At 31.4% G+C, this 21,655-nt stretch overlaps 1 protein-coding gene across 1 annotated transcript in view; it reads left to right on the forward strand.

The window, feature by feature from the left end:
• Map2k4 (mitogen-activated protein kinase kinase 4) overlaps positions 1-21,655 on the forward strand; it is a 116,503-nt gene that overhangs the window by 65,369 nt on the left and 29,479 nt on the right. Inside the window, 4 exon segments of the mRNA XM_078042904.1 lie at positions 5,013-5,132; positions 15,861-15,980; positions 18,650-18,701; positions 20,289-20,416. Coding sequence (XP_077899030.1) covers positions 5,013-5,132; positions 15,861-15,980; positions 18,650-18,701; positions 20,289-20,416 — 420 coding nt within the window.

The following is a 21,655-nucleotide window of genomic DNA, read 5'->3' on the forward strand; positions in this document are numbered from 1 at the left end:
AATCAAACCCAGCGCCTCCTACATGCTAGCCAAGCATTCTACCACTGAGAGTGTCTTTTATTTTGCTTCTTCTGCAGTTTCATCCTTAGCCATTATATGGTCAGCATTCCTTCCTTTTCTGTTTGCCACATTTGAGTCTTCCAGTTTTACCGCCTAATAGTGATTGGTTTATCATCGTATTCTTTCCCTCTATTCCCTCTCCCTATTTCTCTCCATCCCTGAAAATAGATTAAAAAATGGAGCGGGCAGGGGAGTCACCATTATGACTAGAATATGTCATATTATCTCAGTAAGAGATAGTTTTTCTTCAGAGTATATACACTGCTTATTACCATCTTCTTGTTTTCTTCTTTCTTTTTGGCCTTCCCACCACCAGGTCCTTCAGTGAATTGTTTTATTATTTTCCCCCCAATAATAATAATTTTCCCTTTCCATTATAACAATGTGTCTTAATCTACTTGAAAGTTCTTCATACTTATTGATGTTAGTTTTGTCACTGGCTATTCTTCCCTGATGAATACCAGTAAATTGTGTGTCCAAGGTGAGGTTGAAAGGGTTTAGACAGGTTAGAGAATCATGTCAGCATAGAGAGCTAGAGAGCGAGCTGCCCTGAAATTCCCAATGTTAAATTAGATGACATCTAAAACTATACCACATGTGCATGGATATTCATTATCAGTATAAGGGATATTTGTACTTTAAATTCATGTTGTTAAAACTTTAGGTTTTCTACATAAAGCCAAGCATAAGATGTCAACATTTCAATTTAGCAGTGACTTTTGATACCATGTGATTGAATGATTTGGGCCATTTCTTCTGAGTGGGACTGTTTTTAAAGTGAGAATAAAATACAATTGAGTATGCAACACTATAAAGATCAGTATCTATGAGAAAGATTTCTACCATTTGAAACAAATGAAGATCTCAAATTAAGGTAACATAACCATAAAATTGTTTTGTAATGAGGTAGGAGGGTGAGGAAGGACAAGGGGATAATTTCTAACTGGAGATTTTTACCTTATTTGTTGAACTTGTTAAATTTTCATTATGGCAGCCTAGTCCTTACGGACATCCCAGAAACTGAATTTGCAGCTATTCCAACCAGTGGCATATGTTGGATTGGTAATTTTAGAAAAATGAAGCTTTTTGTTGTTGTTCATATGTAAGAACAATATATAATACTAGTTAGTCCTAAAACCAGATGATTAGATATTTAATTTGACTTTTCCCCTCTGATTCTAGTTGGAGTCATTTTGGTATTTCTGATCTGCTCCTACTTGTTTTTATTGGCATTTACTTGCTTTTAAAGGCTTGCGAAGTGTATAAAACACCCTGAATACAAATTTGGACAATTTAAAAGTATTTTATGTACAATATTGGTGCAACAAATAATGGTGCAACCAATAATAATATTGGTGCAACAAAAAATAATGCACCAATAAAAAATGTGGGGGAAAATAAAATATTTTGTTAACTTCAAGTATATGTATTTCTTCACTAGAAAATGTGCACACACACACATACATAAATGTTTATATATATGGTCATAGTTCTTATTTTGATTTTAAATGTTTCCTGTACATTATGTTTTTTTAAAAATTAGAAATAATATGAAAATGATTTTCATTATTGGAAAAGAGATGTATAGTGCTTTTCAAGAAAAAGTTTTTAACTTGTCCCAAGGGCATGTAATAACTTAAGCTAGGTTAATAAAGAATTGACATGCATAAGAACTCGATACCATAAAGGAGAAAAATAATGATTTTGATGAACTCTGATATTTGAATGAAAAATGAAACTCTTAAAACTTAAGATTCTTTAGATGGTTTAAAAAAAAATTTTGTGGGGCTGGGATTGTGGTTCAGGGGTAAAGTACTTGCCTAGCATGTGTGAGGCACTGGGTTTAATTCTTAGCACCACATATAAATAGATATATATATAGATAGATAGATAAAATAAAGGTCCATCAACAACTCAAAAAATAAAAAATTAAAAAATCCTAGGAGCTTTCTTTCTAAAAGAAAAAAGAATGGAGAAAAAGACAAAGATTTGCTGAGCTCAAAATAAATATCAGCTTTACCTAAATTTGATATAATGATCAATAATTTTCTGGAATCCAAAGCATTTATCAATAGATTTGATTTCTGAGCATTGTCATTATAGGAGAATTTTTAGTAACATAATTGCCTTCATCTTTATATTTCTATATTTCTGTGTCCCTAAGGACAAACTTATAAAAGGAAGGAAAGTTTGTTCTCAATTTTGTTTTCAATTTTATGGTTATGCTACCTTAATTTTAGATCTTCATTTGTTTCAAATAGTAGAAATCTTTCTCATAGATACTGTTCTGATTTTTCATTAGAAAAAATTTTCCTGGTAGTGACTGTCTTTACTCAATGTTCACTGATTTTTAATCATAGATTATCATTAAGTATTATTCACCTTGAATGAATTATTGAGTTGTTGAATTAAAATCTTAGCTTGAATTTATTATAGGTATATGCTTATAGTTAATCTCCTTTTGGAGGTTCTCTAGATCTTTTGAATTAGTTTATTAAGTACTCACATATGATACATGTTAAAATCTAACGCCAAAACTTTAATTAACTGTACTTGCTTATTCCCAAAGTATTCAGATATAATATCAACAGCTAGCTACTCTTCTACCTACCACCAGTCACTTGGACAGAATGTTTGGGGAGCTTGAGGAGCATCCAGGAGCACCATCGATTTCATGTTACATCTATAGGCCATTCAGCTGCTCCATGTTCTGTTTTGTACTAGAAGTGGCATTGAAGAATATGTTATAGATAAATAGTTTTCCTGTCATGTGAGATGATCTCAAAGGTTAGCTGTGCAAGAAACCTTCCATATTTTGGTTTATAACAATTCTATTGGAGTTTGTCTTAGTATTAGGTATCGATCACATGCAGGAATTTCAGTAAGAACTCCAGTTCATGTAGTAGCTTGTATCCTTTCTATAACTACAGCAGAGTTTTGAAAGTTGGCTTTCCAAAGACAAATATTGACGTTAACTGAAGAACTCTTGACTATCATGTGCTTTCTAGGAGTTGGAATATAAGGATTTGTACAAATATAAATTTAGAAAGCTACGTAGAGCCAGTTTAGGAAAAACTAAAACTAGTAAAGAGGACATGTTTTAAAATAGTATTTTTAAAGTACATGCTTATATATTTGTACATTTACATTTGCCTATATATCCATAAAAGTAAAAATAGAAAATATAATACATTTTTAAACCTTTTAATAGTTAAAATTGTTTAATAAATAGAAATCTTTTCCCAACTAAAGGGTCATTTGAATTTTCTTTCCTACTTGTTTCTTTTAAACTTAGATATAGTATTATCTTTTAAAAGTCATCTTTTTAAATAAGTATTTTCACAGCCATACTTCCAAATTTATTTTTAAAAGCAGAAATAAAGGTAATTAAAATGATTACAAAAATTACTTAGTGTCATGTTTTGAACAGCCATTTTGACTTCTAAAAAATATCCTTTTTGGGCAAACATTATGCTGATGTGAATTTAAAAACAAAGTTAGCAAATTCCCAAACTATAAAAATAGAGAAGTGGAGAGAGAAAGAAGGAAACAGTTTCTTAATTTTAGCAGAACTAGTCTTATTTTCTTTTTCACTCTTTTTATCTGACAATGACATTGAATGTAATGCATATAAGACATCAGTTAATAAATTTTATTTGATATGAAATACAGTAGCTAGCAAGGTATAATTTTGCAGCAAAATTAAATTTGTTTTTGGAGAATATGGAATTCCTCATTTAGTGTCAAGAAATTAAACTTGAGAACATTTCTATTCTTTAAACAACTGCTTATTCTTATGTCACATGGAATACATCTTTTGTATCTCTCTGTGCCTCTGGCTTGTCTTCTGTAAAATGGGCTCAAGAATTTAAATGACTGCCTTCCTCCCTTTGGAGAACATTGAGAACAGATACCTCCAAGTCTTTGAAGACAATTGCTACCTTGTCTATTTTTTGATTCTAACTTTCCCTGTAAGTATGTGCTGTGTATCGTATCCAGTGGCGCGATGTGATGTTGTGAACTTTTTAAGTGAGAACAGAAGTTGTTTGCATGCTTTCATGTTAAACTATAGTTCCATTACTAATGTTTCACATTTTCTGGACTTGATTGTGTCCTTTCTCTTGTGCATTGGGAACTGTTTCTCTGAACACATACATGTTTTATACTGTTCCTGGTTGGGAGGTGGGCGGTGAAGACATGAATGGTATTTGGTAGTCTCAGAAATCTGCAGAGAAGTTGTGGTAGAGCTTGGTTATAGATATGTCCCAGGTCTTCAATGTACAGAGGAGTACTGCATCAGCTTAGGAGTAGACCAGAAGAGCCCTCTGTTTCTTCATTTTTAGGTTTTCTTTTATAGGTTTATGCTGACTCATGAATTGGATAGTTAGAACTTTTTGTTAATGTCTAGAAATTGCAGTGAAGGCTCCCAGTCTAGGATTTGAGAGACTTGAATTCTTGTTTGAGTATTGCCCCTACACTATATACTTTTTGTGTTTTGTTTTCCATCAGTGAGGATGCTTTTGGTGTGAGGATACTAGGGAGGAAAGAGGGGTGTTATTGCATGGGATGTCTAAATCCCATACAGTTCTGAAATGACAATTTAAAATATGTATTTTAATTAAATATTTTATGATTAATTATTTATGTGAAAACTGTTAACTCGTGATTTTTTTTTATATTTGCATGTGGGTGTTAATTTTCACTGCCTAGGAATTTTGTTGCACAGTTTCCAACATCATTACTCAATGCTGTGGTTCAAAAGTCCTGTACCATTTAAAGAAATTCCAAGTACTATTTTCATATTTTTTTTTGTGATAAAAGGATGATAATTTTTATATCTGGTTAGTACTTGTGAAGTCTGGTAATTTTCAGTACCATGGTAGAGGTTTTACTCAAATTTCTAAAATTGTTTTATGTTTTTATGACATCTGTTGTCATTTTTTTTTTTCCAGAGAATACGGTCAACAGTGGATGAAAAAGAACAAAAACAACTTCTTATGGATTTGGATGTAGTAATGCGGAGTAGTGATTGCCCATACATTGTTCAGTTTTATGGTGCACTCTTCAGAGAGGTAGGAATAAACTGTTTGGATTTTAGCTGATAAATATCTGGTTATAGAAAGAAAGAGGATGGCAGCATTAACTAATCTAAATGCCATATGTTAGTAATAAGTTAATTATCTCTATTTTCATATATAGCCTTGTTAAACTATATAGTTACTTCTATCACTCATTGTTCCTTTTTTTAATATATATTTTTTTTAGTTGGATACAATATCTTTATTTATTTTTATGTGGTGCTGAGGATCAAACCCAGGGCCTCTCACGTGCTAGGTGAGCGCTCTTCCTCGGAGCAACAACCCCAGCCCCTCATTGTTCCTTTGATTAAGGAGTGACTCTCATATATACATATATATAAATACATAAGTATATTTATATATACTTGTGACTGTCATTCTTAAGTCCTGTAATTTCTTTCTTCATTTATAAATATTTTCTGTTGGTTAAGAACTTGACAAAATCTCAATATCAGTACTTTTACTCACTTTTGCTCTTAATTCTGTCTATACTTAATGTGTTAACTGCCCCCCCATCCTCAGTTATACCCATTGGACATAGATAATTAACAATTACAATATAAATTCTTTTTTTCTAATTCTGTTACCCTGAGTTTTGTGTAGAAACTAATACTCTGATTTCTTGATCTCATGATTGTTTCTTCTTTTGCCCTCTTCTCTCCCAACACTGCCTCTAGTTGTCAGCCTACACACTCTAAGTCATACACTGTCTAACCATGAAATGAGTTAGGGCTAGGAGTAAAGATGGAACTGTAAGCAAATGAAGTTATCTTACACCATTCTGGACTGTCATAAGTTGGGATATTTAATTAGTTGAATAGAACTTGAATTAAGTATTTCATGTAATGTTAATACCATTCTCATCTTGAAAATGTTAAAATTAGCTGATGAGGTTGTTATGAACTGGAATTGGGAAAAACTTCCTACTCTTTCTGATACTAGGGATGAAATTGAAGGGTTCTCTGCCATTGAGCTACATCTCCAGGCCTTTTTATTTTTATTTTGAGACAAGGTTTTGTTAATTTCCTAGGCTGGCCTTGGAGCTTTCGATCCTCTTGCCTTAGCCTTTCAAGTAGCTGGAATTATAGGCACATGCTCTTCTCTTCTTTTGGGGAACTGATTATAAAGAGTGCGACTTCAGTGTTTTTGTCACTATTTTGCCTAAAATTTCTATTTTTCTTTCAAAATAGTGTTGAATGTAGCATTGAATAGAAATATGTGAGATCTTGTGATATAAAAGACCTTTAAAGTTAGTTGTTTCTTATCTAATTTTGAAATTTTTATGTATTTTTTTGTGATCTTAATAAATAACTATAATAATTGTGATTCATGATAGAGCCCATTTTTTTTGTTGAGTTGCTAGTTCTTAATTCTATAATCATGTACTTTCTTCCTATTCCTTGAACTTTTTAATGACTTAAATATTCTTTTTTATGACCAGATGCATTGAATTTGTTAAGTTTCTTTATCATTTCATTTCAGTGTTACACTGTATAGTATGTATGTCCATGACTATATCCTGACCTAAATATTATATAATGTCGTAATGTTTATAAGATCATTAATCTGAAACTTTCTTCATGTTGTAGAAGAATCTATTTCCTCCTCCTTTTATCCCCAAACTATATACTTACTCTTTACCAACATTAAATCCTCTGAGCAATTGACTTAGGCAGAATATATTCTTATATTCTTAGGCAGAATAGTTATTTAGGGAAGGAATGAGATTTTTTTTTCTTCTAATTAGATTGCACAGTTAGCTTTTTTAAGGCTCTTCATTATCACTGTGGACTCTCATCAGTTCTACCTTCCTTCCCAAGTCAACCCCATAGTGCTGGAATTTAGTAGTTCATTTCCCTTCCCATTCACCTAGGCAGCATTTAAATATGTAGCCACAGGCCAAGATTATGTGGGAGTCTGATTTTATGAAAGGAAGACCAAGTAAATGATTTCCATGATTGACAAGTTAATGGAAACAAAGCAAAGAAAGCTTGGAGTAGTGTCTGAACTGTATTTTTTTGTTTTCTTGTCATGGATAGTTGAGTAAAATTTGGTTTTATATCGTAGGTTGAAAGGACTTGAAAGATGCAGCTGTAAGCAGGAGCATATGTTGAATGCTTATTGTTTTTACACATGTTGTCTTCCCAATAGTTCAGGAGATTTGATGGCATTATTTCCTCTTTCTAGAGAGGAAAACAAAATTTGGAGTATTAATTTGAACAAAAGTGGTAAAGAACAGGACTCCAGAGCTAAAATGTTCACTGTTTTCTTTATTTCAGTTGTTACACGGATGAAAAGCTTTTAGCTTCATATAAAAAATAATCTACTTTTAAATGTTAGAGTGAAATAGGATGAAAGCTTAGACGCTACACAGTTGAGCTGTAGCAAGTCACAGAATACTTAAGTAGATGAAATATTAACTTTCCCTTTACGTCTTAGAATCAAATAAGTAATATGTACTTCTCAATAATAAAAGACGAAGTTTTAGAAAAGTAGAAAGTTTATATTTTAAGAGAGATTAGTCACAGTGTGTTTCCTGAAGTTTCAGAGGCTAAAACAAACAGTGTTTGGAGAAACATTTGAGGTAGATACCTTAGAAGTGTATATTTTTAGTGATATTACCTTCATTTCCAGTGATAAAGGTGAAATTCTGTGTTTAACAATGGAAATGAATGTATGCTTATTGGAACTTTTTAACCTTGCCTTATATACCATTAGAAAAGAGACCCTCCAGTGATTTAATTTCACATAATTTGTACCACTACTAGGAACTTATGAGATGCTCTTTTTCTTGGTCTTGCTGCTGCTGTGTGGATATTAATCTTGCTATAGGGTAATAGTGAGCCTCTGAAAGCTCCATAATTTTATTCAATAATACCTAATATTGAAGTTGGCAATTTATGTTTTTCCATTGTTTTTAATTATATCCATATATTTCTTTCAATATGCCTTTATGCATTTTCAAAGTTTGCGTAACTGGAATCATCCTATATATGTCCTCCACAGTATATTTTATTCAACATAGTTTCAAGATTTGTTTGTATAAATATAGGTGGATTTGTTCAACTTATTTTAATTATCTTGTAGCATTCTAAATGACTAAATAGACCATATTTGATTTCTAAAGAGTCCCAGTGCAGATTATCTCTAATTTTTTTGCAACTGTAAGCATCGCAGAAAATGAATAGTGTTTTGCATGTCTATTTGACAACCTAGGTTACAGATTCTTTAGAATATTTTTCCAGGACATCTAATTGCTGGATCAAATAAGAATATCTTCAACCTGAATGATCATTTTTACATTTTTCTCTGGACTGGTTGAACTGACTGATATTTCTACCAGTCATGAATAAGAATTTCTGTAGTAGGAATTATATCCATTTGGCAGCAATAGAAATAGTAGATTCTTAATGATATATGGTATAGCAATGGATTAGTAGTTGCTTAATTTGTAGTTTTCATTGTTAAGATGCCTCATGGTCCATTTGGCACCCAGAGTTTATGTCATGGCCACTAGAAGGAAGGAAAAAAGAATGGAAAGGGTTTTCCTGAAATCATCAACTGACTTTTGAGGTAGATAACTTAGAAGTGTATATTTTTAGTGACATTACCTTCATTTTGAGTTGACATTTTATTAGCTGTCTTTCTCTACATGAAAGACTGAGAAATTTTGTTTTTAATTGTAAAAGGTAATGTTTATTGGATAGGTCATAAACATTTACTGTCACAGATCCCTGTTTTTCCTGGTCTATATTAATTTTAAATGTTTCTCTTAATAAGGAGTTTGGAATGGTATCTCACTTTTAAAATTGCATTTGGCTAATTACTGGTGAGGTACAGAGTATTTCCACGTATTTACATTTTTTTCCTTGTGAATTATCTATTTATATCCCTTTGCCATTATCCTAATTAAGTTTTGTCATTTTGAATAGTTTAGCGTACTTCTTCATTATTCAGGATACTGATCTTTTGTTTCTTTATACAAATTCAGGTTTTAATCTTATTTTTAACTTTTTGGTATGATATTCTTTATCATATAGAAGTATACGTTATAATGGAGACATTTAAATTTATAGGTCTTTTGGTGTGTATTTTTCACGTCTGATTTTGGCAAGAAATTTTTAGCTATACTGAAGAGATTAAAAATCGCTTACAAAAATGTTTTAAACTTACTTTTCAGAAAATCCACTTAGAAGTTTTATATTTGTGTTTATGAATGATTTGAGCTGATGATTTACTTTTAACTTTTTTTTTATATGAAAGACCAATGGTCTCAGCAGCATTCATTAAATGATCCATCCTTTTAAAAAAATTTTTCATTGTTCTTTTTAGTTATATATGAAAGTAGGATGTATTTTGACATATCAAACATACATTTTGACATATCAAACTAACCATTTTTATGATTGTCCATGATGGAGTTACACTGATCATTCATTCATATGTGAACATAGGAAAGTTATGTTCAGTTCATTCTACTGTCTTTCTTATTCCCATCTCCGCTCCCTTCCCTTCATTCCCTTTGTCCAATCCAGTGAACTTCTGTCCACCCCCCACACCCTTATTGTGTGTTAGCATCTGCATATCAGAAAGAACATTTGGCCCTTGGATTTTTGGGATTGACTTATTTTACTTAGCATGATTGTTTTCAGTTCCATCCATCTACCAGCATACTTTAATTCTCCTTTATGGCTGAGTAATAATAATCCATCCTTTTGTGATTGTTTTATTTTTTTGGTCACAGCTACCACATATCAAATTTCAGTTTGTGCATAGACTTTTAAATCTGTTCTATTGCCATATGTGTCTTTTAATGGTTATAAGTTTATAAAAAAGTCTTTGTTTAGTAGGTCAGTCCCTCTTCTTTGAATCTCTCTCGGCTGCTTTTAACCCTACTTTTCCTATATAAGTTTTAGTATAAACTTGAAAATTTCTATTAGAATTCAGTTGAATTTGTATGTTAATTTGAGGGAAATTTGACATCTTTATGATCTGAGTCTTCATGTGGGTAAACGTTCTGCCTCTCCATTTGGTCAGGTTCTTGTTATATCCTTTAATAACATTGTAGTTGTTTTCATTATAGTTTTTGTCTATTTTGTTAGGTGGAGTCCTGATTTTTATTTCTTTTGTAAATGACATCTTTTTAAACATTTTATATTTTAATTGATTATAGTTGATATATAAATATGATATTGAGTGTATCTAGATCTCATCTTCATAAACCTGTGTTATCTCAGGAGTATACATTTTTTTTTCCAGTAAATCCACATATAGTAGTTTCTTCCTTTGTGTTTTAGAGAAGTGACTTCTATAATTTTTTTGTTTTAGGGTTTTTTGTATTTTTAAATTTCCTTTTATTTTGTATTTATTTCATTTGATTTACATATTTCTTATTTATTTTCTATCTTTTAAAATGAAAGTGTTATTGCTTTCACTGTTTTTTCAGGCAACTCAGACTTCAGGCCATTTCTCTTTTTTTCAGTTTCTTAAAATGTCTTGTTTTGGCCAAAGGGAACTCCTGAAAGAAAAGTTTTTAGAAACTACAAGGACTTTGTCCTCTGAAGCTAATTGCTTCTTTCCAAATTGCTTTTTTCTCATCCTCAGTTCTGTTTACTTCTTCCCTTTATTCCTCTGCTCCCATATATTTCTTTTTTGTTTGCATTTTTTTCAATCTTTTCTCCCTTCAGTTTTAAAACTATAGTTTTTAGTACCTGCCAGGTCCTTTATTGTATGCTTTATACATATTAACTCAATTGACATTTTCTCTAGTTCTTTGAGGATGGTAGAGTAGATGAGGAAGCAAGGAGGCCGGGGCTTATGTAAATAGACACAGTTGGAGAACCTAGATGAGTCAGGTCTTTCACTCTTTCTTTTAAATGCAAATATATTTAAAAAATTAAAAGAAATGCAATCTATAAATATATGTAAAAGTAAAATATTTATGTACAAAACAAGTAGTGGCAACATTGTCCATAAGCAGCAGTTAGTGTTTATTTTTCCTATATGTTGGTTTAATACCATAGTGGTAGTTTATTCTTTTTCAGGGAAATTATATAAGGTATACATAGGATAGTGTGAGTAAGTTATACAGAAGACTATATAATTGGAAAACTAATTCCAAGTCACAGTACTTACTCTAAAGACACATTTAATATTAAACAAATATTTTAAATTAATGGACCTCAAAATGAGCCTATAATTTATTAAGCCCAAGATATATAGTTAACTTGCATAAAATTACATACGACAGTTGAAAAACAATTTAGACAATTGGGATTTCCACAGGAAATGATTTGTGATTCATTTTATTTTTATGAAGAACAGGTCTGATTTTAAGAACATTACAACTATGTTATTAAGAAATGTTATTGTTTACTTCAAAAATCAAAATGGTGAAACATATTCACCAGTATATTCTTTTACTTGTTGGTTTTAGCCCACAATCAGCATTTCAGAAGGTGATTTAAATCTAATAACTACATTTCCAAACAATTTTGGCTTTCATCCTCTTCTAGAAAATACATATTACATGTATAGTTAATTATTTAAATTTCCATTATAAACAGGAACCTAGTAATAATGTTTATCTAAAGATGTAAGAAATAAAGTACTTGGATTGTCTAATACTTTATTAGAAATATACCGTCTGACCTAGCAAAACCAACTTATATACATTAGCAAAATACTAACATTTCTGGTTTGGGAGAAATAAAATACTATGAGTAGTTTTCCCTTCATCTCTAATTGTAAAAATTCCTTTTGTCTATTTATTTGGCCCATCTCTATTCATGCAATTTAATGAGTCCTTAGAAGAATTATACATTTTTATACAGAACTCACATCTACATCAGTAAACTGCCAGTCCTTTTATATTTTCAGTGCCTTACCAAAATATGAATAACAAAGTTCTTCATTCTGTGGGGCAGGAAGATGTTTCCTAAGAATTTCTTTCTTCAATTCTATTAGAAGGTCACCACATTAGTCAAGATTTTTTGGAAATGGCAGCCCATATCCAATAATAACTCTTCTCATGCCAGATTTCAGAATATCATTTATTTGTATAGGTATGTTTCCCTTATCCATTGTTGGCACATTAATTAAACACAGTGCCAAACATACAGGTCACACTTGATTGTAGATCCTCTGGGACCAAGTCTAGAGTCTTTTCCATAGCACTGGGCTGCCTGCCTTCAGTTTCAGACACTGATCAAACTACTATTACCCCAACTACATGCAGAAAAGAGGCATATTCTCGTGAAACTTAGGTCTTCCAATGCTCTGTGTCTCTCCAGGCCTTTCACTCTTAATATAATCTTTCCACTATTAAAGTTTTTCCTAAGTGTTTTTCTATAATTATCTCTAATAAAATATCGTAATGGGACTGGGGCTGAAGCTCAGTGGCAGAGAACTTGCCTAGATGTGTGAAGCACTGGAGTTCAATCCTCAGCACCACATAAAAATAAACAAGTAATATAAAGTTTGTCCATACACAACTACAAAAAAAATTTAAAACAAAACTATAGTAAATTTTTTGAGATGGTATATTTAAGTCTAGAGACTTAGACTTAGGAAAATACATAAAAGTTTACTATATGAAAGAAGCTTTACAAAACCCTATTCTGTGTAGCTATTTAGCTCCATCAATGTTCTAGCACATGGTCTTCTTTTTTTATTTTTTTAACAATTATTTTATTTTTTTTTATTGGTTGTTCACAACATTACAAAGCTCTTGACATATTACATACATTAGATTGAAGTGGGTTATGAACTCCCAATTTTACCCCAAATGCAGATTGCAGAATCACATTGGTTACACATCCACAATTTTACATAATGCCCTATTAGTAATTGTTGTATTCTGCTACCTTTCCTATCCCCTACTATCCCCCGCACATGGTCCTCTTTTAAGAGTACTGTTTTCATCTCAGTATCCATCACAATGTATGATCTTCCTACGTGTAATTTAAATAAGCTTGCATTGTAAATGTTGATGGTAAAAAGAAAAGACCTCAGAAAACTGAATTTTGTTCATGGGTCTATCACTAGTTAGTCAAGCTGTTTACCTTAAAGAACAGTGCACAATTTAAAATTAAATTTATTGATTTCTTATATCATCAATCTAGGCATAAGGGTAAGAGATTAAAGGGTGGAAAATCTTTGAGGATACCGCTGGATCCCTAAATTGGTAACAACATAAAAATGGCTTACAATAATTTTGTTTACCATTCTGGTGGTATTTTTTACTTTCATAAGGTATTCATAGCCCTTGTTCATATGCATGCAAACTTTATGCAATAATTATGTTTCCTGTTTTTTTTAAACTTATAGACTATATAAATTTATTACCAAGAAAGTGTACAGTTAGAGATACACCTATGTGTATACATATAACTTTTCCAAGTACACTACACTTTCAGCAGGAAAATATCAGCATTTGATTTAATCAACTATCCTATAATTTTCCTTTTCATAGAAGCAAAGATAGTTGAATAGCAATGAGCATTTCTAAGACCCATGTCTTACTGTTTAATAGTTCTCACCAATGAGAGGAACTAGGGCTTCTCAAAGAAATTATTTGATCCATGACAGGACAGAAAGGGCGTACATGGAGAAACAAATCATTTTTATGCCTAAAACTTAGAAATATATTCTTTTAAATGTCAGAGCATTTCATAAGGACAATATTGCCAGTGTGAACTTGTAAATCTGGCATAATTTGGGTGCCAAAATAATTGTGGAAAAATTTAAAAAATTATAAGCCGTTGGAAAAATGGGAATCAATTAGGCTACATAATAAGAGAGAGAGAGAGAGAGAGAGAGAGAGAGAGAGAGAGAGAGAGAGAGAGAGAGACTTTCTAACAATAGAATGTGAAATACCAACTAATATACATAGAGAGTGGTACAGTTGGGGCATTATAATTTTGGAACATCACATCAATATTGGTTCAGGCAAAAATCATCAATGAATATTAACTTTGACAAGAATCAGGTATTTGAATGTTAAAGTGTTTCCCAGAGATTGCTTATTGGTTGCAAAAGTAAAAATAGTACCTGCACAGTGGAGAAATAAGACAATACCTAGACTAGAAGACCACAATTAGCATCACTAATGAAGGGTAGATTGGGAAGCATGCCAAGAAGCACATAATATTGTTTTCTGTTTTATAGTCTTCATTTTTTCATGCCTACCTCTCATGAACTGTATAGTTGTCAAGAAATTTAATTTTAGATAACCCCTTTGTTTTACACTTCTAGTTTTTTTTCTTTTATTTCTTTTTGTAATTTATGGAGTATTTAAGTTTCATTCCCAGTCATGGGATAGTTCTGTGAAATGATATAAACACATTTACAGTAGTTTCCCCTTATCTGCAGAAAATAGATTCCAAAACACCAAGCACATGCCTGAAACCTCAGATATTATCAAACCCTGTATATACTGTGTTTCGTGTACTATTTTTTTCCTATATGTGTAAACCTCTGATAAAATTTAATTTATAAATTTGACACAGAGAATAGCAATAATAGCTAATATTAATAGAACAATTATAACACCTTAAGGATTACTGGAACATCAGAACTATAGTATTATGACAGTTGATCTGATGAGTGAAATGGCTACCAAGTGACTGACTAACCAGGCAGGTAGTATATACAGTGTGGATATGCTGGATAAAAAGGATGACTCACCTCCTGGGTGGGGTGGAGCAGGACAACATGAGATTTCATCATGAGACTCAGAACAGTGCACAATTTAAAACTTATGAATTGTTTATTTCTGAAATTTTCCATTGAATATTGCCGAATCATGGTTGACCACAAGTATCTAAAACCATGGAAAGTTAAACCTTGGCTAAATGGGTATTACTAGTGTATTTTTTCTTGTTTTATTGTAAAATTGCTTTTAAATTTGTTCAAAACACTTTGTAATGCTGCCAGCAGCATTTGAATGATTCAGTTTAATTATAGCCAGCTTTCATTCATTTAAGAAGTATCCACTGAGTTCCTGTCTTGGTGGAGGTTATATCTAGTGGGAAAGGTCTATGACAAACATAATAATTTTACTCCAGATGATAAGAGTTGCACAGAATTGATATTAGGGTAAAGGAACGCTGAGTGGAATAACTTGTGTATTGTATATCAGAGTAGGTCTCACTAAGAAGGTGGCATTTGAATAGGGTTGCTTTACATATTTGTTTTCTGATTTGCTTTCTTTCTTTTTTCTTTTTTGGCTAATGTGAGAAGTTTATTAATCCCTCAAGATTGCTATTTATGATCTCTTTGCTAGTGTGAAAATTTTCCCACACATTTTGTAATTTTGTTTTTATTTTTATTTATTTATTTATTTTTAGTTTTTTTAGTCATACATGACAGCAGAATGTATTTTGACATATAATACATACATGGAATGTATGCAATTTTGTTTTTAATTGTGCCAAAGTTTGAAATTTTTATAAAAGGACAAAACTTTTCTATGTAAAATTGACCCTATCCATATAGTTAAGAATGTGTAAAATTGGTTTTAACCACATAGTTTGTATTTAAACCTGAGTAGAATTTTTGGCTCAGGGTTTTAATATGGAACCAAAAGCTATCATTAGGTTGAGAATTGATATAGTAAAGAAAAATAAGATTGCTTCTTTTCTAATTCTGGATCTGTTTTTAGTAAAGGCAAGGTGGTTCTTAATGTTAAAACTTATAAGAATAACATTTATTATTTTACAGGGTGACTGTTGGATCTGTATGGAACTCATGTCTACCTCGTTTGATAAGTTTTACAAATATGTATATAGTGTATTAGATGATGTTATTCCAGAAGAAATTTTAGGCAAAATCACTTTAGCAGTAAGTACCTGGGTTTTAAATTATTTGTTGATTATATGATTATATAAAGAAGTTGCTGGTGTTTTAAATGCACATATTTAAATGTCCTTTACAGAATGTTATTATCTTCCAGGAAAATCATTTTTAGTAGATTTAGAGACAGAGTTACTTCTGTGGGAGTAACAACACAACAGACCATAAGAACACTTCAAACCATGGTCTTGAAAAATACTGACAGTGCTGTTTTTATTCACATCTCAGAGAACCACAACAGGTTGTGGTGTAAATAATGAGAAAAGGCTATTTTCTGTACATTTTCCCTTGTTGCTTTAATTATTTTCACATTTTATATTATCACACATTGTTATTAAATTGTGGAAGTCTCATGAATAGGCTCTCCTACCCGCTCCTACTGGGGATCAAACCAAGAGGCACCATACCACTGAGCTACATCCCCAGTCCTTTTTTATATTATTTTGAGACAGGGTGTTGTCTCATTGCCCAGGCTGGCTGTAAACTTGGTATTGTCCTGCCTCAGCCTCTGGAGTTACTAGAATTACAAGTGTGTACCACATTCCTAGCACAGAAGTCTCTTAATTAAAGGTCTTGGTCAAAGTATGTTTCTTTGACCAAGTGATGCATGCCTTTAATCCCTATGACACAATAGACTGAGATAGAAGGATCATAAGTTCAAGATTAGCCTCAACAACTTAATGAGATCCTATCTCAAAATAAAAATTAAAAGGACTGGAGATGTAGCTCAGTGGTAAAGTATCCCTGGGTTTAATCTCGAGAGAGAGAGAGAGAGAGAGAGAGAGAGAGAGAGAGAGAGAGAGAGAGAGAGAGAGAGAAGAGCTTGTTGGATTTTCTAAACTGTTTTAAAATGTTTACTAGCAATTTCAGGAACCAGCTTTAATACTAATTTGGCCAATTCAGTTTACCAGAGTACCAAAAGAGTAAAAAGGTACTCTCTTGATTATGCATTTATAGTTCTGAAAGTGAATTCATGATCGCTTTGTTTCTTGCTCTGAATCTTAGTTGACAGAGTTTTTACAAATTTTTTCCCAAGGAAAAAGTAATTTATTTTTAATAAAGCAAAATTAATAATATTCTTAGAAATATCTGAGAATCTAGGCTAATAATATATCCTGGGTTAACTGATAATATAAACTAAAGTGTATAGGAAGTTGTAAGATAGTATGGTTGCATGTGATTTTTGTCTTTTTTGCATGCACCTTTTACTTTCAATATAGTCTACCTATCGGTGACCAATGTATCTTGGTTAATCATTAAGAATTAATAAAACAGGTGAAAAATAAAAATGATTTCTGAACTACATTTTAGTTGTAAGATATATGTATATAGCTAAATTTTAAAAATTCATTAAACTATAGTTCTTACAAGTTTCAGATTGATAGAATTGTTAAATTTAATCACTTTGTCAAATTGATGATTAAATTTAAATGTTTTATGTGCTAACTAATTTTAAGATATACACTTTCATAATTCTATAAAAAGAAATTGATTTAGATTAAAATTTACTCATTATTCAGATGAACATATGAAATGGTACATTAATTATCCATCTCCCTCTAATATACCAAACAATTATTATCCAAGAACTTGCCACCACTCAAATTATAATGATAGTGAGTAATGATAGTAGTTAATGTTTGGTGAATATTTATTTAAGTCAAGCCAAGATTTTATTATGACATTTAATTTTTATAGTAATTCTCTGTGGTAAATAGTGTAACTTTATCTTTACATATGATAAATCTGAAGCATAGAAAGTTTAAATAATTAATTTGTTTTGATGCATATATGAGTTATAAGTAGTAGATGGTTAAAGCCCAGGCAGCCTAATCCCAGAACCCTGCTATATAACAGAATGGTCATGAAATTGAAAAACAAAGATAAAATTATTATATATTTCAGTAATACAATATATACGTTAATAATCTATTATATTTGCCTGTATTTCCAGATTTGATGATCTAAGCATAACATTTAACATTACTTTGTGTAATGTGTAATTAATAAAGCAATGAACCTGTAAGAATAGATATTTAAACATTATAGGTTTGTATATTCTGCATTACTCATACCCAACAGCTTCATGACAACCGAGACTTGATTTTTTTACAGTAAATTTGTAGGCTGTTGTTTCTATTTTGATTTGAAGCTGTAGAAGTTTTAATACAATTCTCAATTCCTTTGCTTTCTGAAGAAATCTGTGATTTTTCTGATTCTGAGCAGTGGTCAATCAACAGGATAAACTGAATAAATTGCCATGCTAGTTGAGCAGATAATCTGGCTTTGCAAAAATTACTTTGAAAGCTGAGCCTCAGTGAGGATGAATGATTGTAAGGAACTGAGAATTTGGGATAACTGTTGATCTTTACTATTTATAGTGAGTTCTTTTATTCTTGAAAATGTTTAAAGCACAAGAAAAATGATACAACTTTTAATGAATTTTTGAATCATGCTACTTTTTTTTAAGCTGTCAGAGAATACCATGTTTTCAGATTCAAAATCATTACTCAGTATCTTTAGTTATCATAAAAAGAATATTGAAGTATTAAGCTCAACACCATTCAAAGGACTACATGGAATATTAGGATAAACTATTGTACTCTTTTATTTGAAAGAAACAAGTTCTTTATCCCATCTCATCTTTTTTTCCCTAGACTGTGAAAGCACTAAACCACTTAAAAGAAAACTTGAAAATTATTCACAGAGGTGGGTATGGATTGCTTTTTACAGAATGGAAATTAACTTTCCCCCCTTAATTGGTTAAACAAAAATGAGTAAAAAATAACAACATCACTGTGTAAGCTTTCCAAAATATTTGTATTTTTAGCAAAAAATATTCTGTGCATTCTAAAACTTAATTATTTAGGTGTGTGTGTGTGTGTGTGTTATTTCCTCCTTTGGGATTCTATAGATTTCAGGCTCTTTGGGCTTAAAAATTAAATTTTGCTGCAAGTAGTTACTCTAAGTTAGAAATAATTATTCACTTACATGACAGATAAGGAATGCTTCACTGCATAATGAAAAGACACCAAGTTGGTCCTGTGGACATTCAGAGAAGAATTAGGGGATAGTTCCCTCAAGCATTTTTTGTTGTTGATAATGGAGATTGAACTCATGGCCTTCTGCATGCTAATGTTAGGCAAATACTCTACCAACAGAGCCACACCCCCATAATACACTACTCTCATGCATTTTGAAACCATATTACCAATCCCTATCAAGTATTTCTTCTTCATTTTCAAGGATAATTCTTAAGAGGGATCTTTTAATTAATAGTATAAATTGAAATCCATTTAAGGCATGATGTATTTGTCAAAATGTTGTTCTTGGCCTCAGGTACAGATTTTAAATTTAAATATTTGATGGAGTTGAACACTAAACTTAGAAAAGCAGTAAGTTCATGGGAATTCTGAATTTAGTTCAGCAAATATATTAAATGTTTGCTAGATTGAGAGCAAAAAGCAGAAAGGGTCAGTATCCTCAGTAGATTGTAATGGACAAACTATGTGACAATATATGATTCAACCTGAGAGTTATTAGAATGAAGAGTAAAAGTCAAATTCATGAAAGTGAAAAATCTTGAGTTCTCGGAAATTGTGCTAGTGGTTAAAGAAGTTAGTAATTGAGGGAATTTATTTAAGTACTTTTCATTTGGGATTGAGACCAGTGATATTTAACCTTGAATATCAGAATATTTTGTTAAATTTTGCCTGGCTTAATGCTTGTTAAAAATATTATTAAATAGCCATCTTCTCTTTTGTCTTAAAGTCATGTAAGTTAGGACCCAAACTTTATTTGAAAGTTAAGTTCTTCCTGCTGTTTTGCCTGTTAAATAATGAATTTGGACAAGTAAATGAATATAAGCTTCTTAATGAAAACAAAACATTCTAGAATGTCTACATTTATTCTGAAGCATTTTGGGGGTAGTTTTTAAGCAGTAGTGTTTAGAAAATGATTTTTTTTCCATTTCCAATAAAGAAAACTCATAGTTAATGTGTATGTTTTATAAATATGACCATGTAAAGAGAAATATAATCTCCATTCATATCTTTTGGATTAAGACATTGGTGGTGAAATGGGTTTGGCTAATATGCATTCTAGTCATTAAAGTTATGTGTTAAAAACATGAATAATGATTGCATGTGCTAAATGAAGTTTTTTTGTTGTTGTTGTTTACATGTCTGAATTTAAGGACTTAGCCACTTATATTGTCTAAGGTTTTTTGATACTTTGCTTAAAGTACTTTAGAACTCATTGATTAATTTTATACCAAGTGATAACTATGTCTTGTAGATATCAAACCTTCCAATATTCTTCTGGACAGAAGTGGAAATATTAAACTCTGTGACTTTGGCATCAGTGGACAGCTTGTGGACTCCATTGCCAAGACAAGAGACGCTGGGTGTAGGCCATACATGGCAGTAAGTGTGCAATCTAAGCCTTCTTGCTGTAAGTCATTGCAGATAGTCTGTGCCCTTCCTTGCTATATCTCTAGAATCTACCATTTGTTCTCAGTTTCATCATTTTAGAAGGTTTTTCTTTTCTCGAAGGTTGAGAATGCTTTTCTATGCTACTGCTAAATTTTTTCAGTGAACTTCTATATTCATTGTTTTACTCACTTTCTCTTATTTGGCATTTAGCACATATGGTCTTTTCCAATTATTATTTTTTATTATATGCAACTTAAGTAAACAAACAGATGATAAGTTCTCAAAACTGTCTTGATGGTTTTCGTACTCTTTGTGTTCTTTTTTAGCTGTAGTAGATCATTAATACATGTTGTGAATGTGTCCTAGGCTACTAAGGGATACTGTTTCCAGTTAGAGACTTAAGTTTCTGGCAAAATGCTGCATGTTTTACTGAGTCTGAATTTGTGTTGTATTTGTCAGTTTCTTCCTTAGGAGTGAATGAAGCATACAGACAAAGGCAGTCTAAACACTTGGTATTTTGCATCCTGAAGTCTCTCTCCTCAGGGTATACTGTCTTTCAGAGATATAACCCTTGGTGTATTTGCACATACATGTTTCTACAGCCTGAATTTTGATGTCTATTTGATTTGGAATTTAGGATTAGTGTTTTAAACTTTTTCTCTTGGGATTAGTGACTTCCATTAATGTGTCTATGGTTCTTTGGAGACTAGCACACACTATAAATAGTGATTCATAAGGTTTTGCTACCATTTATTGAGACATTCTTGCCAGTCTGTTATTTTCCCCATGATTTATGTTTCTAGGTTATAAAAAAATAGAAATGTCAAAAGAATGAAAGGCCAAATATTATAAATTTTCTGACTTGTTTATGAATGGATGAACTTAGTATTTTATATTTATTTAAAAAGCTTGAACAGATTTATTTTTCATGTCATTTACAAGTAAATTTCTAAAACATACATTATTTCTCTTCCTTTTTACCTCTCAATATGTAAATAGTGCAAAATTTGTATTATATTTCTTTGTACATATTCAGAACAATTGCCTGTTTTTACTCTGGTTTTGTTTGAAAAACATTGTTATTTAAAATTTTTCAGTATTGACTATGTTTTAGAATTATTGCATATTTCAATATCAATGTTAGTTGTATGTGTATTTTAAGACAAAATAGACCTTTACTTAAAGTCTGGGATTTGTGGATGTTGACTGCCCAGGCATATTATTGGGATG

This window comes from Ictidomys tridecemlineatus, chromosome 3, assembly GCF_052094955.1.
Source record: "Ictidomys tridecemlineatus isolate mIctTri1 chromosome 3, mIctTri1.hap1, whole genome shotgun sequence".
NCBI lineage: Eukaryota > Metazoa > Chordata > Mammalia > Rodentia > Sciuridae > Ictidomys > Ictidomys tridecemlineatus.